General features: G+C 43.7%; 1 protein-coding gene across 2 annotated transcripts in view; it reads right to left on the reverse strand.

The window, feature by feature from the left end:
- Window positions 1–17,107, reverse strand: part of TET2 (tet methylcytosine dioxygenase 2) — a 71,823-nt gene extending 54,716 nt beyond the window's left edge. For both annotated transcript variants that reach the window (XM_074541080.1, XM_074541079.1), the window contains exon 1: window positions 16,948–17,107. In XM_074541080.1, coding sequence (XP_074397181.1) covers window positions 16,948–16,977 — 30 coding nt within the window. In that variant the 5' untranslated portion in view covers window positions 16,978–17,107. The remainder of the gene's footprint in view (window positions 1–16,947) is intronic.
- Between the last annotated feature and the right edge of the window lie 789 nt (window positions 17,108–17,896).

Genomic DNA, 17,896 nt, shown 5'->3' on the forward strand with positions numbered 1-17,896 from the left:
AAGAGATTTTCTGGACCCTGTTTTTGCTGCAGTGGTACTCTCAGGCATACTGTGGTGAAGTCTTTAGAGGAAGGAGCACGCAGGAAAACAGCCAGCAGCAGCTGAGAAGTGCCACACTGAAGCAAACAACTGTCTGCTTTTATCATGGTCTGCTGAAGGGCAAATGCCTCAGAGAAATGCATAATCACTCAGCAATACATTCAGCAGACCTCCAGCTGATAGCCAAAACCATGAGACTTAAACCCCCTATAGAGTGTATCCTTAAGGAGCAGAAGCCTAGACATGGTCCTAATTCACAGAAATGTCTGCTGCTTACAAAGGAACCTGCTTAAGTGACAGGCTGTGATGGCAAGGTCTTTAGATTAAGCACATCCGCTGTCTTTGTTTCCTTTCAGCAATTTGAAATAAATTGGCTGCTACCTTCTTTAAATACTGTCTTTCTTCAGACTGTGCTAGAAAGCCAAAGGTAGCTCCTTAGAGCCCTTCTCTTTCTTGAGTGTATGTTATCTAGCTCGCACTCCAGAGTTAGTTACTTTCACTGTGCTTTACCTCCTGCTCTCTCATTCTGTGCTGCTTGTTTTGAGGCCTGACCCAGCACAAGTTATTGTATTTGGAGTCAGAATACACAGGAACACTCATAATTTGCAAATTTCATCTGAAAATCTGACTGGAACAAGAAAGAGGAGAAGTCAGATCTTTCCATGGTCAAACCATACACCTCTGGCACTGTAGCTCAAGAGAAATATTTTCTAGTGTTTTAAATTCTCTGTCTTCATTCACTACAGCTTAACAAAGCCATACATACTGCTAAGATTAAGTACTGTGTTCATCTGTTTTTCCCACTTCTCTTTACTGCCACATTGAGCAAGTGCCTACACTTAAGCTGTTCATTGTATTGCCCAGATCTTCTATGGCAGAGAACTCTTTGCATCATGCAGAGAAAAGCAGCAGCATGCCCAGATAACACAGGCATGGTCCTTGGCCAAGAAATGCACATTCTGATGGATCACCAGACCCTCACAAAAATGTGTAGTTACTTAAGATCCCCCCCACTATGCAGTTCCTCCTCCTTGATGACACTAACTTCTCTGTTTCACACACTAGCTTTTCTTCTGAAGTTCTTAGGGTGTTCCTTGTATTGGTAGCCTGAAGGCAATGTCTCAAGGCAGGAACAATCATGAACAAAAACACTGAATGAAGAACAGGAGTTCCTGGAGTTAAAGTGAACATCAAGCTGGGCAGTTATGTCAACATTTTTGAGAAAAAAGATAATTTTTGCACAGGTTTTTTTTTTGTGGCTTTGTCAGACATTAAGTTATTTTTCTTCTTTAGCCTTGGCAGGGCTTCAACTGGAATGCTTTATCTGTCCAAAAGGCAAAAATGTTCATCAAAATGAGAAGACCTGGAAGAGTACAGAATCTCTATTAGCAGAGCTCTTCTAGAGCAGATTATACACCTATTTATCAAAAGTGCCAGTTTTATGATTTAGCTGACTTGGGAGAAGAAGATGGAAAAAAGGTCCTTCCATGACTATTTCATACAACTGTTAGGAACAGCTTGTCCATCTTTCTTACTGCTGTGCACTGGTACAGGGAAAGGCTGTTCAGTACATCCTGATGAGAATTTTCCTGGGTAAGGGTGCAAGCAAGTTTGAATAGGCCAAAAAGGAGTTCAGAAAGGAAAGATACTGGCCACTCTTCCCCTCAAAATTAAACTAACCCAATTTGTCCACATCAAAACTTTACACTGAAACATGACATTCTTTTCGTGTAGCTTCATGGAAATTGCCATTGTTGAGACAACTATAGCCCATGTTTGTGGACCTGCAGCAAGGCTAAAAGAATCAGGGAAAAAAAAAGAAAAAGGCTGCCAGGATAGTGAAACATGAGTAGAAGAGAAGGTCTGATTTTGCTGCTTCTGGTGTATCTCTGTTGAATTAATGAACCAGGGTTTCTGCAGCTTGGCTGTTAAATATATGCAGCTGCTTTCTTGCATTGATATATAACTTAACTACTAGAAATAGGGCTTTTGTCATATTTTGAAGCTTTGGAGGTTGGCCATGGCCAAAGCCAGGCTGGTGGGCAAAGCATCTTGTAGGACTGAAAGACATGGGAAGAAACCTCAGGACCTCGCTGGTTTAATCCTGTGTATATGAAGAAGAGCTATGGCTGGTAGGGTTCAGCCATCTTTTGTTTTTTTAAACACACTCTATAAGGGAGATTTTCTTGCTTTCCTAAGAACATCTCTGGGCACTTTTCCCCAGTACTGTAAAAAATCTGAAATGCTCCTTGTTCCTTTCATTGTTTTTGTTCTCTTATTTACATATTATAGTTCTTATGACTCTTGAATTTACAGGACTTATATTTTTAAGTAGGGTGATAGGAAACATTTTCTGCCAGTGGTTTATGCTGAACATGTATTTAGGAGGCCCATTGCGTGTTCCCACCTTGCCTTTGAGTGCTGCAGGCAGTTGTTAGTGTAACTTAATGTACTGTCCAGCAGGTATTCTGTACATTTTATTCTCTGTGCACAAAACCAATAAGCAGTTGGCCTGTAAAGGAACCATCTTCTGTTAAGAAAACAATAAATAAGAGAAACAGGAACAATTTGACCCGTCTGTCTACCTCCTAGGTCAGGAAGTTCTCTTACTGCCTCATTCAGTGCTTCAACTTTTGGAGCACAATTGATGTGCAATTCAGATCCTATCCAAGATTCCCAACTCCAAGAGACATTAATACAGAACCTTCAGGTAAATACCAGAAGTGTTTTTTCATCTCTTCTCCATCTTCCTTTGCTTTTTTTGGTAGATTGGCTTTTCAGCGTGGTGAGGAAAGAGAGAGTATTGACTGAAAAATATGAACTGGCAAATAATCTCTTGCTCTCTCCCACACACCTAGGTGGCAGAGAGAGCTGTGGCTGGGAATAGTTGTTTATTATGCCAAGGGATTTTCTTCCCCAAACTGTGCACTGTCATGACTGTAGATCAATCCATCTAAATATAAGAAAAATCAAAAGTCCTAAGTCTGTTCTTTGGGAGTTGAGTAAAACTCTTTAGTAAGACTTGTACCTGTGCATCTGAAGACATAATTAAACTTTAGGTGTGCCTTTTGCTGAACTTGTTAAACAAGATTTCCACTGCTTTTTTACCTGGAGGACAAACCCATGAGAGAGTCTGTATTTATTTTGAGATACTCATCTAAACTGACACAATGGCGGTATTCACCCTGTAGCATACAATGGTAATCTTACACTGTTCCCTTACCTCCTGCCCCCAGCTAAAAGCATTGAATAAAATAAATTTCGTCATAAGCAGCACTTTTTCCCTTCTATTCTCTTCATTGGATGACTAAAAGAAGCTCTTCATATAATGTAAGAAAATATTATAAACAATGAGAACATTCTCTGAGTAAGAGATTCACCAGACAGAATTTGTGTATCTGTATAGTCATTACACAGGTTAAATTAAATGTACTGGTAAAGCCCACAGACATCACAAATACCAATAATCTAGTCCTTGTAAACCTCAGTACTCTCTGATTCAGAATGATTTAAGAAGTGCTTTAGGGTTTCTGAAGAAAGACTCCAGAGGATGTACAATGATGTACCCAAGAGGAAAACTATATACATTAAGGGATGACTTTACACTAAGGCTCTAATTCTCCATTCTCCCACTCTGCCCATACTTGTACAGTTTCACAGTAAGGTGGAATTGCTTTCCTCAGGCAGGAGAAATGCTACAAAAAAGCTCTTGAATAGGAACACAGCAGTGACCTATTTTCAGTACTTCCATTCTTATTTCTAGGTCTATTATATACAGTGTAATGAACATTCAGCAGTGAAAAGACAACAATAACTGACCAAGTACATTTGCTCACGTTCTAAGTACAAGATTAAAAATAGTTAGGAGACTGGACAAAACTGGCAATGGGTCAGGGGCTGACCTGCAGAGCAGTTCCCCAGCTCAGGTTAAGCTTTAAGGGACCTCATGAAATGAGCTAGTGACCAAGCCAGAGTGAACACGTGTCACCCTCTCTCGTTTCATTTGCTTACATAGCGAAGAATCTTTGCAGGAATTTTGACAACTAATGTAGAGCTGCCATGGGTATGATTGGAAAAGATGACATCTATACCTAGAAAAATTTTATTCAGTAGTGGGATTGAACTGTGTTGCAGAAGAGGCATGGAGAAGCTCATAGTGTGTCTTTCCTACAGGCTTTATCATTATGATATTTACAAACACTGCAATGTATTACAATAGAACCAATAGAATTACAGTCTTTTTACCATCTCATCTGCTTCTGAAAAGTCAAACTTTCTATTTGGGAGGAGGAAAATAATTTTTCATCATTTAGGAGGCTTTTTCAAAGCTGAGATAAATTCTTCAATTCCAAAAATGAAAACTGGAAGTGATTTTTAACAAGGATGGGTTATTTTTGCTCATTTCACAGTTTTTTCAAGAAAACTCTGATTATCTTAAGCAATCACTCACAGTTATAGTACCTGTCTTCCTCCACATACGTATATTTCTGAGACAACTCCAAGAATCTAAAAATCTGTCAAAAACGAATTGTTGGATCATGTACTCCACTCTACTATAAACTGCTAATTTCTAGAAAGCACGCTGGTTTGGAGTACTTTGGCATACAATACAAACTTCTTTTAAGAGCTTCAATGATGAGGAAGGAATGCTTTTTTTTTTTTCAGTAGATGTGTACTGTAAAAATATGTGTGAAGATAGAACATGGACATTTGACAGTTGAACACTCAGTGCTTATTTTGCTGAAGTAGCATTTCTGCTATGCTTTTTTTTCTTAAGGCCCATGTCAAAAAACCAAATCAGCCATATAGTGGTATTCATGTTTTGTAGATGGAAGTGTTTAATTTGAAATTACTAAGGCAATTATTTTCCTAAATGGATGGTCACAGCCTGACTACAAAGCATTCATTAGTGCTTGAGTGCAAGTGTTAATAAAGGAATAAAAAAGGAACTGTCAGTCAGGAACTACATGATCGTGCAGTGTTCTTTTCTTTTAGCCAAAGTAATCCAGCTTTGCATTTCCTTCCCTTGTGAGAATTTTATGTGCTGAGTTAGTTCACTGCAGAAACGGAGTCAGAGTGCCGAAGAATACAGTCACTTCTATCCCTGAGTTGCTGAATCACTTACCCGCCGCTCCTGCTAGTTAATAGTAGCTATTTTTAGTTTATGGTGGAAAACGCTCTCATGGTGGCAATGATTCTTCAAAACAGTTTGGGAGCAAAATCATCTGCTTTGAACATCTCTCAGAGCCTGTGTGGGTACGAGCGCCTCGCTGTTCGTTCCCAGCGCTGACGATCTAGGTCAGCCTGGCGCGCGGGATGTGGCACTCACTGCCTCTTTCATAACTGCCTGGAAGAGTTCTGGGGTCATGTTTGTAAACACTGCTGCCATGTGCGCGTAAGCACGTGGCGAGACACCAGCATGACCTGGAGTGCCGAAGCCAAGAGGTAAAGCTTGGCGCCAGGGTGATGTCGCTACGCCAAGCAGTGCCAGCGCCCCGGCTGGCGCACGCCCCGTGCAGCCCTGGGAGCCACCACGGCACGGTGTTTGAAGGGTGAGTGAGAACCTTTGCCTGAACGTGGCACAGGTGGATGTGTGCTAGTGTTGATGGTGGCCCCGCAGGTTCGTCTGTCAGTGTAAGCAAATGGCAGTGCTGAATTGTTCTGAAGAAAAATGGGACTCCTTTCTGCCCTGAGTCACTAAAATTGGAGCCCACATGGTCCCAGAACACAATGCAAAACTGTGACTCTTAGGGAAAAGAGCTGTATGAGGGCACATTGCCAAAGTTACCAAAATGACTTCAAAGACACATAACAGAAACTTCGTGTCTGTAATAGCTTTTTGCTGGCTTTGCACTGATGAAATTAAGACCATGTTTCAGGCGTTTGAGGAAGTAGCTCCTAAATTATTTCTGTTTATCAGTAGAAGTTGCGTGATATGGCCAGTACAAACAAAAGTCACGAGTCTTTAATTTCCTCTTAACGAGAAATAAGCAGATTCAGCCACCCAAACCTATGCAAAGTTTCATCTCATGCTGGCCACACACTTTATGTGCTTCAAGGAAAAAAACCAAAACATGTGACAGGGGGAGCAGTCTGTGGTCAATGTCCCTCTCCATTGTAGGGGCTCTGTTTCAAGCACAGCTGTAAGTCTCATTTGCTTTGACCTTTCCTGGGGGAGCTGAGAATAGGACAAAGAGTTAAAGTATTACCAGTCTCTGCTGAGTCTGCACTTCTCGGCCAGGCAAGCCAGAGAGGCGGCTGGAAGAGGGTGTGCTCGCAGCAGAGGGCGAGCAGGAGGGGGTGCGGGGAGGGAGAGTAAAACAAAAGGAGAAAAATAAACTGTGCACACCCCGAAACAAAACAGGGGAACAAGTACAGAAAAAGTGCTCGTCTTTGAAGAATGGGAACTTTTCTGTTTGTTTCCCTCCATGTAGTTATATCTTATTATCTAAACTCAAGGGACGGTAGATATATGAGTCCTTGAACTCTGAACCGGTGAGGAGAGTAGCAAAAGTAAGTGAATGCAATTTTAGCTGAGCAGCTGGAAAGAAACAGGCTTTGTCTTTTTGTGTCTCAGCTATAGGAGGCCATTTAATGCTGCAACACACAGCTGTTCAAACCTCTTTCTTACTGTATGCCAGTGGCCTGCTAAAACAAAGCAGAACTAAGTAAGTCTTCTCTGAGTGACAGTGCAACTCTGGTTTTAAATACTAGCTGCTCTGAATTATTTGTGTTTTGTTGAGCCCCGTCTCTTAAACCTGGACAAGACTTGGTCCCTGGTTTGTTAGTGGGAAATGAAAAAATTAAAAGTGGCCATTCATTTCCACAGGCTTTTTGAAATCCTGCCCTACTGTAACCGTTACCCAATTCCTTAGTAGTGTTTCTGGAAAGCAGAAAAGTACCTTCCTCACTGTTGTGTGTACATCCAGCTAGCGCTCTCCAGTGCTACTACACTATCGAGCAATGAAGTTTCTATTTTTGACTCACTGTGGACAACCTTGCTCTAAACCCCTGGCCTGAATATTGCTTAAATGTAAAATGAGTAAACCTGAACAAGCTAGCAGCTCCACAGCCCATCGGAGCCCTGCCTTCAGCCACGACTGCTGCCAGCAGCCAAGACAGTGGGTGAAGCACAGGAGCTCTCCCAAGCTGCAGCGTGCGGGGACACCCAGGAGGGTGTTTGTAAACAGCATGGCCACATGCACGTGAGCCACGTGGGGCTGGGCTGGCTGAACCTCCAAACTGCTCTGGGGAGAGCAGCAGCTGCGGGACGCAAGTCCCAGTGCTCCACTCCATCTTTTTCCACCGCATTTGCAGTGGTGTTGTATCTCTAAACATGCAGGGAAAAATCCATCTGTCCTTCACGGTCAGCTGCAGCTGCCAGCATCCAGAGATGCTGCATGAACTAAATTACATATTGGATTTTATTTCCAAATGCAGTTCATCATGGATTGTATCACAAGTCCATGAATGTGCTGAAGTTAAATAGGGTGCTTGGTTAAATGCACTATGTAACCAGGCAGGCTGAGCTAGGACTGTGATCCACAGCAAAGGAATTCTCAAAGGCCAGAGACATTAAAGATTACCATCTCCAATTCAGGTCAAGGAGAAGAAGGTGGACTCTTGAACAGAAAGCTATGAATGCTGCTATGGTTAATGTCAGGTCAATGCAGGCTTGGTGCATCCCATCTCCAGCAGAGAGATTTCTGACAACAAATTAAAATTGGTTTTATTTTGGTATTTTTTCCTCCTTTGAGCTCTGCTACCAAGTGTGATGGCAACATGAAGGTTCGTGGACCCTTCATTAGTACCTTTAATTGATAAAACAGATCAAATGGGAATTGTGTGGTAGATTGGAGCTGATGTACATGAATGGCTTGGAGACTGTGGGAAATCTTGCCTGAATGAATAGGAGGATCAAGGGTATTAAAGGGAGTTAACTGGAGTACCTACTTAGAGAAATGTCATAACTATTTCACACACTGTGATTAACTGACACAACCTACTATTTTTAATTACTGTTATTTTAATTATTTGTTTGGAGGTACATGGAGACATGTACCATTTTACAGTGCCAGTAAAATGGAGATAACATTCTTCCCTGCATCCTTTCTCAGTTGGAGTGGAGGGTTTAAACAGTGCCACAAAGTAAAAAGTCATCCTTTTCCCTGAGGAGATTTATTTAATTTCCTGAGTTGTTTTAGATAAGCACGGCTGATTTAGAGGTCCGAAAGTTTGTGCAGCAAAACCAGAACATGTTGTCAATCAACAGAAAATGCTACTGAAAACCAAATTCTAAAAAAAAGTGAAAAGTGTCTAGTTTCTGTTTCTTAAAATTGATACTTCTGTTATCTTAGTAAGCAGAGAAAATGATCAGTAAACTTCTGAATGAGCAGGAAGGAGGGTAAAGCACTGGGGTTTAGGAGATATGGGTTCAGTTCCCAGCTATACCACAGCTTTCCTGTAGGTCTTCTAGGGTTAAGAAAAAAAAGGCACAGAAATTAATGACTCCAGCAGGGTTTGTACCACATTGCATGATCTCTGTGTGCTTTGGCTCTCAGTTGTTGCTGATTAATTTTATACCCTTTCTCTCCTTCTTTGCATGTTTTGCCTGCTCATTAACATCAGCACCCTGGGGAAAAGGCTGCAGCAGTTCTGCTTAGGAACTCCTCTGACACACACACACACACACACACACAGTGCAGGCACTAATAGCAGCTTTGCTTTATTTACTGCAAATATTTAGTTTTTTGAAAGGGAACTGCCTGCCTCTGCTATAAACAAGAGTTACTAACACTCTGGCCCCTTGTGTGCTGCCAGACCCCTTTTCTCTACCTCTTTTACTGAATTAAATAGTAAGACAGAACAAAAATAGCTTATGTTTGTACAGCCCCAAGCACAGTGGGATTCTGTTTCGTGGCTGGGATATGAGGTGCCTCCTAATGTGCAATAATTAATTTCACTCTCTCCACTCTCCTTATATTTAGAAGCATCAGAGTTGCCATCCTGAATTAGACTCATGCTCCAGCTTGTCTAACAAAGTATCTCTAACCAGCTCACTGTTTCAAGAAAAAGCAGCTATTCTGTTTTTCTGTTAGCTAGACCCACTCTTCCAGAAGCAAACTTCGTATTCATCAGCTAGAGACATTTTATAGCAAAATACATGTTAACTTGCAACTGCTTTGAAAAGTTGGGGTTTCTAAGTAAAAATTTGGTTTTTAGCTTCTGTACCTGTAGTCTTTCCATCCATTTCTTCTCCCTGTCGCCACAAAAAACAAACAAAAAAAGAAACCTAGAAGACCTACCATTCTTTTTCTTTTTTCAATACTACAGAGTATATGACTGACTAGGTGCCTCACTGCCTCAGGTGTCTCTGGTATAACTTTGCAAGCCCAAGAAGAATGAATAGAGCTTTGTGAAAATGGTAGTTTGCAGGATCACAAGCCAGCTGACATTGGGAAAAAAAAAGCCACCTATACTTAATGTATTGTCAACTGTACAACAGTGGAAAAATAGAAATCTGTGTTTTCCTGCCTGGTTTCTCACTTCTCAGGCAGTACATAGAGTAATAGAAAGAAAACAGATCAGCACAGTTCTTGGTTTTGTTACTGCTTTCTCACACCTACAGAAGCTTCTGTGCATTAGGGATTACAGGGAAGCAGAAAAGTACAGGTCTGAAGTTATTTAGGAAAAACAAATGTTCCATGTAAAGTATGGAAAGCACCATAGAAACAACAGAAAACTGAAAGGCTGCTGTGTTTTTCTGCTTTGTGTGGTTTTCATCTTTATGAATATCAAGAGTGTTTTTCCCTATTTGGTCTGTATTTTCACTTGCTCCTAGGTATGTGATGTGTACATTTGCAATTACCTGTGCATGCAATGGGAGACACGCTACCATACATTTTCCTTCCCACAAAATGTCTACTAGATACACAAAATGAAAGAATTGTCAAATCTGACCCTTTCGAGTTGTTCAGCTTTCATGTTTTTGATTTTTAGTGTTGCCATTTAAGTAATACTTCATAGCTGTTTTGGGGAGACAAACTTGAAATTAAATAGAAAAGCAAGCAAAGGAGTGCAGAGGGAACAGAAATTTGGTAAGCAGAAAGTATGTTAAAATTTGTAATATGTGTGCACACATACTACTGCTCCATATCCCAAGAAGAGGTGAGTCCCATGTATTTGCCAGCTTTCATAAGTTCTCTTTTAGGGATAAATTGTATTTGTTTTATTAAGCTATACATGCACTTGGAGCTTCATGGAAATACCTCACTTCTGTGGTCTTTAACTTTGGGAAAGCAGTAGAAACTCCTGTTTTACTGCAACAATTCCTTTTCCTCATTTTACCGTGAGCAGGAGAGTCCAATGCTACTTGCACACAAGAGAAAATATGCAATCATTCTTTTCTCCTTTTTGCTTACATAAGAGCTGAAAGAGTTTTGTGTCCTTTGGCAAGTATAAAAATTTTATAACTTCAAAGAATGTGACTTCAAACACAAGTGAAGTAGCACTGAAAGAACAAACAGATTAAACAAAGATGGAAAAAAAGCATTGGGGGCATGAAATGGGGGTGAGTATTGCATGAACAGTTGTCTTTCATTTGAAGATGTTCATTTGAATGGACAAATCTGGAAAGATGCTGAAGGACAGAGAAGATGAGGGCAAAACTCTCCCTCCAGAATCAGGCCCAGGGTTAATGTTTACCCTTTGATCTCTCTAACAGTGCTAGAATTGGCAAGAGAAGGAAAAAACAGTCAGCACAGACTCAGGAATGCCTTTGTCACGTATTCTCTCACATGCTTTACTCTTGCTTGCTACCTTCTGCTGCCCAGACAGTGCAAGAGTAATGGAAACTGTGGGTCAAAAAAAAAGGCCAGAAAAGAAAATGAAAAGTGGTTAAAGAGCTTACTGAAACAGAAGCAGATTCTGGATATGACACAAATAATTTTATCCTGCAAATGAGAAGACACCACTGCAATGTAATTACAAAATTACAGTGTTGTAATAGACATCAACAGAAAATGGGAGTAACCAATGTGAACATACAACTGCTAGCAGAAGCCATGTGTATAACAAGATCTGTGATCAGCCTTCCTACTCTGTTGCATTACAGTGAATACAATGACTCATCCAGACAAATTCAGAACGTGGAAGAGGCATTTCTACCAACTCCTTCCTTGCTATGAGGAGAAAACAGATCTTAGGATTCATTTTGTAACGCAAGTAATGTGCTTTGCACAATGTTCTGAGTGTTTCCTGCAAAACTGCCTAAGAAAGTCTGAAAAATGTGCACGGGACCAGAAAAGGAGCATTAGAACCTCTGATAATAAGGTCGTACAGCACATGCAGGGCATAGGCTTCAAGTGTCTCTGAAGACCAGAACTGGCCTGACAGGTTTGGTTCAGGTCTACAGGTGAGAGCAGGAAACATGTTGTCAGTTGTGTGCTTCTGAGCAGCTACAGTGCATTTTCGCAGAATCACAAAATTTTTGTCTCTGCAAGGAATCCCTAATAATTAACGCAATTAGCACCACTTTTCCCTTCCTTTTTTTTTTTTTTTTTTTAAGCAACAGCTTGGTGGCATTATTCATTTGGTTGGGTAAATGCAAAAATTTCCACCAAGCTTCTTACATCTAATGGAGATCCAGAACTTGCCTTGCAGTGGTATAAGCTTTCGTAATGGCAACGCCTCTTTGTGTCAACATGTCTCATTAAGTAATAAAGACTTTCAGCTATTTGATTTTACTCATAAAGTTAGTAGGATTCACGATTTATTTCTTGTTCTTTAAAAAGGGAATTGTTCTAGTATCCTAACAGGCAGTGAATCATGCTTAATTAAGGAAAAAATATATAATCATTTACAGTGGGATTCTTATATTGTAAAGAGCTGGTTTGCCATAAAACCTTTTGGGACTTAAATTAATTATACATTTTTAAAAGGGGAGGAGGGGCACAAAAATAATTTGAAACCTTTGCAATAATTCCCTTAACCCCCATCTCATACTTCAGGTCAGTCTGTTCCAGACAAACCCATCAGCACAGCCCAGACTGTGCTCAAGTGCAGAGTAAAAAAAAACAACAGCATTTGACAAAGGCTCCAGTGGTCTAGAATGCAACACAGATGCAGAAAGCTCAGCCAAAACACAAACTATGATATGAGTTCTTAAAACTCTGCATTTTTTCTGTCCCTCTCCTCCACTGTCGGAGGACTGGGGACATTCCTAGAACTCTGTCCTCAGTGGCTGCGTCAGGGCAGCTGCTGAGGATGCTGGGACACTGTTTGTAAACACTCAAACCACGTGCACGCAACCACATGGAGAGTCATCGTCCTGACTTAAACCTCCCCACTTGGTAAGCTGGGCTTTTGCTGCAAAGGAGCCAAATCCTTTCCCAACACATTGTGACTTAGAGTACTCACGCCAGGATACTGGAACACAAACTTGGACTGCTGATGCATTATTGGAAAGGAGATTAGGCAGAAGAGTTGTTTAAACTTTAGTCATTGAAATGTAGAGTTTAAGGACAGGGTAGCTCATGTAGAGTGCTGAAGATGTTCTTTATACAGCTGCAAAAATTCAGCTTAAACCTGGAAACTTCCCCTCCCCCACGCATACACCTGGTAAAACCAATATTGCTATGCTGGGAAAACATGTGGAATATATTTGAGGTTAGAGGTAATGCTGTAGCACATGCAAAGATTATTTCATGTTGTCTAAATTGCATCTTAGTATTTAATCAGAGTGCAGCTGGTACTGCCCTGTACCTGGGGAAGACACTTCCAAGGGGTATTTGATTATTGAGCTATTCCTGGTTATCCTAGCTATCTAAACACTCACCTGCTCACTTCTTTGAAACTGCCTGTTGTGGTTTAACAAAACTTTGTACTTGATTAGGCTTAAAATGCTGAATTTTCCTTTCTTGCTGAACTTGAGCATTGAACAAGCCTATTCCTTTCCACACTGCAACAGAAATGCTTCCTGCATTAACATTTTGTTTTAGTAATAGGAAAAACACACACACAAGGAATTAGGTCAAATACTGCAAGCCTTTATTTGTCTGTAAGAATAATCCTTCTGGGATTTCTTGCCATATGTATACTACAAGGCAACAACACTCCAACTTGGAATCCCCGCCTCCACAGAAAACTTTGCTTTTTAAAGAAGCCTTAATTTTGTTCAGGTTACTAAGATGATTCAGCATTCTGGAAGGTGTTTTACAGAGATGAACAAGTCTGCTTGAAAAGACAGAGAGGAATCTGATTCTTTATGCCTTTTATTTGTTAAACTGTTTTTCAAAGCATGGCAATTGTCTTTAAAGTTACCTCAGATTTAAAATTCTTTATTGTGAAAAACTAGTAGAAAACTCTTTTTGATCCACCTAAAAGTTAGGACTTATTTTTTTCTTTATTTCAAGAACAGTATGAGATACATGAGTAAAATTAGTTAGCTGTTATTTCTCTTTCTCAGACCTTGTTTTTCTCTACCTTCTTCCTCCCTACTACGTAATGCAAAGCACATTCCCAGTATTTTAATCCAAACAACCTTTTTGGGTCAGTCATCAGCTGTCCTTGGGATTAGTCCAGCTGATGCTGGAGGGTCAGAATTTTATTCCTTAACCCCACCATCTCTGCATCCACCCACTGAGCAGTTTCTTAGCAAAATGGGTGATTTTCCATATATATATATGGGAAAATCACACACATATATATATAAATATATATTTATATATATACAGATTTTTTTTAAGGAAACTTATCAACCCTAAGGTAAGGCAGAAGTGATTTCTTTTCAATGGATGACTGAGAGGATGATTACTCATGGTACTTTCCATTTGTAAGGCTTTATTATCTAGGATTATTGGGACCAGGTATGCAAATTGAACATGTAAGCAGAGATGATGTAGTAGCAACCAGAACTATGGCAACTTGTTAGTAGTTACTTGTTCAGTGTTCAAAGGCTTATTTCTGCTGCAGAATGTCACTAAATGAGTAAGATGGTACTCACTGCCTTATGAAGTAAGGGATGGGAATAATGCTGCAAGTGTGATTGATTCATACAATTCTCTTTTTGGCTTTCAGCCATGATGTAGTCATATGCTTTATCTCTGTCAGACTACAGCTTTCTTTTTTTTTAATAATGAATCATAGTACATCCCACTCCATTTCAGAACCAGCACATTGCCTTTCAAAATGATGTCACAACTCTTAATGCTGCTGGCTGACTGCCTTAACAGCAATCAGAGTGCTGGACTAAATAAATACTGTATATTATTTGCCAAAATAATTTGTGGTTGTGTTCTCCAGCACAGTTTCCAAGATAACCACCGACTCTACTTGAAACTTGGCAACTTTGTTCTACCACTTTCAAGCTCCAGTTGTGAAGCTAGCTTACAGATGCTGCTACCATGCCTAGAGCTACTGTGCAGCAGCCCAGTGAGAGAGGCAGAGGGGTCACTCCCTGTGACCAGCCAAATTTGACAGCTCTTCTGGAATTCCACCTTGAAAAATTGTCAGCTTCTCAAAAAGGACCTTACTTGGCTCCTGTCGAAACACAAAATACATCTTCCCCTTGGAACTAAATGGAACAAGGGATTTAAAGTCACTGCTAAGGTACACTGATAAAAACACTACTGTCCATGCAACTTAGGAGTGAAGCACTCCCTGTAAACCTGACCAGAGTCAGTAACATTAATCCAACATGACCTTCATGTTTTTTCAAGCAGCAGATTTGCTCCAAACTATGGTTAGGGGTTTTTTTCCCCCTTTTCTTCAGGGCTATTTGGCTCTTGTTAATATTTAAGAGAACAGTGTGGAGGACACAGGCCAGCAGCATCTGAAGTGCTTGGGCAAGAAGCAACAATCCCATCCAACTTTGGCAGCTGAAATGTCAATTTCAGCAGCAGCTACAGGTTCTCCCAATTCCACATGCAAAAGCCAAAACATTTACAACCTCGTATTTCTGCTACCCAGTGCAGCACTGGTACCAACAAGAGACCTTCGAAATCTGTCCATCATAATAACTCAATAACTCTGCAACAAGCGCTCATTTCTTGTTCTTTAAACAATGCTGACATGCCAAAGTCTAAGACCATGTGCACTATATAAAAACAATATCAGTTTTTCTGGCTAAAAGCCACCACAATGAATCACCACAATGCCAAAGTTCTCATTAAAAACCTTACTACCAACAGTGATAGTTCTGTAGATTCGGGTGCCTTAGTGTCTCCTCTTTAGCCTTGTCTTCTTTTGAAGATTTGTTCGGAATGGGCAATACAAAACCACTTTCTGAGGTTCCCTGGATGCATTTACAAAGGGTTTTTTTATGCCACTTCCCAAAATGTGACAACTCTTTCCACTGAAATATGACTTTTGAGTTCTTAATTTCACATTAACAGCAGTTTAGTACCACCACCAAAACACTGTTGTTTTCCACAGCTTTACATTTCCTTTTTTCCCTCCTCCCCTTACCCAGGCTTCTAGATTTAAATGTTTTCTGACTTCACTGGCAGGGGTCATTCTAAGCTTTCCAGGAGAGACAAAACACTGCCTAACAGAGATTTTTTCCCATTGGTTCCAAATGGTGATTTTCTGCGGGATAAAATCCAAGATGGGCACATTGTTTCAGAGAGTTAACAGCAGCAGCCAGATCCCGCTGTAACTCCAGTTTAGACATGACTATTGATCATTGACTTCTCCCTGTTGAGTATCTTCGGCAACCACGTGCTATTTTGCACTTTGCAGCCTCCAAAGTGCTACAGTGGAATACACACGCAGATACACAAGTGAACGTGTGACTGCACTCACCCCCTGCTGCAGTAAATCAACCTGCCATTAACACGCGAATAAACGGCCTCATTACCCGATAAACAACACCCACTGACCTGCTTTCACTAGGGACACTGTTACCTGCTCATCTCTGAAACTCTTCAACTTCACATTGAAAGGAAGAAGAAAAGAAAATGATGCTGAACATATATTCGGAGCTGCCGATCACTGCTCAAAGCCTGCACATTGGCACGCCGCTCATCATGGAAAGCAAATCTTGTGATGAGATCTTAGGCTGCAGCGTTTCGATGAAAGCACGCTAGACCGCATCACTTTTCCCTTCACCTCATTCCGAAAAGGAAAATTACTTAGCAGAAAAGAGTCTGCTGAATTTCCATCACTCAGACCGCGAGCCGAAAAGCGCCCTTTTAACTCTGGGCAAGAGAATCAGTGCTGATGTCTAAGGGGGTGATTTAACGCCGATAAACGCCGCGATGCGAGCGAGCGCACACTGCCGCGCGTCCGACTCAGGCGCGGCGAGGTTGTTGCTCTTGTCTGTCATCTGGCGGGGAACGAGCCTGACCTCGCCGAAAGCGTTCTTTTAGGGGAACACGCTCGGGAAAGTGATTCTCCTTTTCATCCTGTGGCCACATTGTGCCCCGACGGCGGGGTTTAGCAACGCGGGCGAAACACGCGCGTGGACCATCGCACGGAAAACGCGAGGCCTCGCTCCGAGCCCCCGCCTCGCCCGCACGCACTTCTCCCTCCCGAGCCCGCGGCACCGCGCTCCGCTCGCCGCCCCCTCGCCCTCCCCGGCCCCGCGAGCCCCCCGCCTCTCTCCCCGGGCTGCGCCCGCCTTTGTGTCCGCCCGGGGCCGGGGAGCGGCACAAAGCCGAGGCGCCTCCGGCCGCCGTGCCCCGTCCGCAGACAAAGGCGCGGGGAGGGGCGGCGAGGCGAAGCCCGGGTCCGGCCCCGCGGGGAGGGGGCGGCGGCGCCCCGGCCGCCCCTGTCAATCAGCCGTGTTGGGGGACCCGCGGCGGCGCCCCCTCCTCGCCGACCCCCGGCGGCGCGGCGCGGCGCTGCCCCGCGACACCTCCCGGCGGTGCCGGGCGGGGAAGGCGGCCGGCGCGGGGATCCCGCTCTGACCTCTGCCGCGTCCCTCAGCCTCGCCGACATCCAGCACGCACAGCCCGGGCGCCGCGCTCCCCGCTCCTACAGCGCCGCCATCTTGCTTCCTTCTGCTCCTTGGCGAGCGCGGCCGGGCCCCCGCATCAATATGCGCGCGGCGCCCTGACGTCGGCGCCCGCCCCGCGCACCGCCCCGCGCGCGCGGCACGGCTCCCCCCGGTCCCCCCCAGCGCGCGGCGCGGGGGCGCCCCCAGCACCGTCACCGGCGCCGTCCCCGCTCCCGACCGCGCGGGGCTTTTTTCCCGGCTGCTGACGCTCTTTCGGCCTTTTGGGGATTCCCACCCCCGCCCTCTCGCACCCCTCCGCCTTTTCTGCTTTCGCCGGTGGGTTCGCGGGACGCGGCAGGGCGGAGGGTACCGCCCTCCGTGCGCCAGCCCCCGCCACCCCCCGTGGGACACCCCCCGTGCCGCATCCCTCCCGTCCCCGGGGGCCGGCGGCACTTTCCCACGGCCCCGGGAACCCGTCTGCAGCGCGGGCTGCTCTCCCCGGCTGCGGCGGGAGGCTTGGGGGTGCAGCTCGGTAGTGCGCGGTGGCCGGCTGACAGAGTAAAAGAAAAGCCAAGAAAGAAAAGTGGAGGGAGGGGGGGGATCGACAAAACCTCCTCAGGCTTCCCCATAATGAAGCCCTGTGCCCTTAGACACCGGGCTGCCAGCGGGGATTGCTCAGCGCGGGGTGCGCTGGACACTAGTTCTCAGGAGCGCCCGCAGCCCGCGGCTCGGTGCGGGACGAACGGGACCAGCGGCACCGTTCCCAAACTACGGGCTCGGGGCTCGCCGCAGGACAAACGGTGTCGTGCCCGCGACAGCCGGAGCCGCAGAAGGAGGTCCGGCTGCTGGTCCCAGCCCTGGGAGCGGAGGTTCGTGTCCCCCGAGCCTGCCAGCCCCCGCCGGCGGGGACAGCTCCCCGCT

This window comes from Zonotrichia albicollis, chromosome 5 (genome assembly GCF_047830755.1).
Source record: "Zonotrichia albicollis isolate bZonAlb1 chromosome 5, bZonAlb1.hap1, whole genome shotgun sequence".
NCBI lineage: Eukaryota > Metazoa > Chordata > Aves > Passeriformes > Passerellidae > Zonotrichia > Zonotrichia albicollis.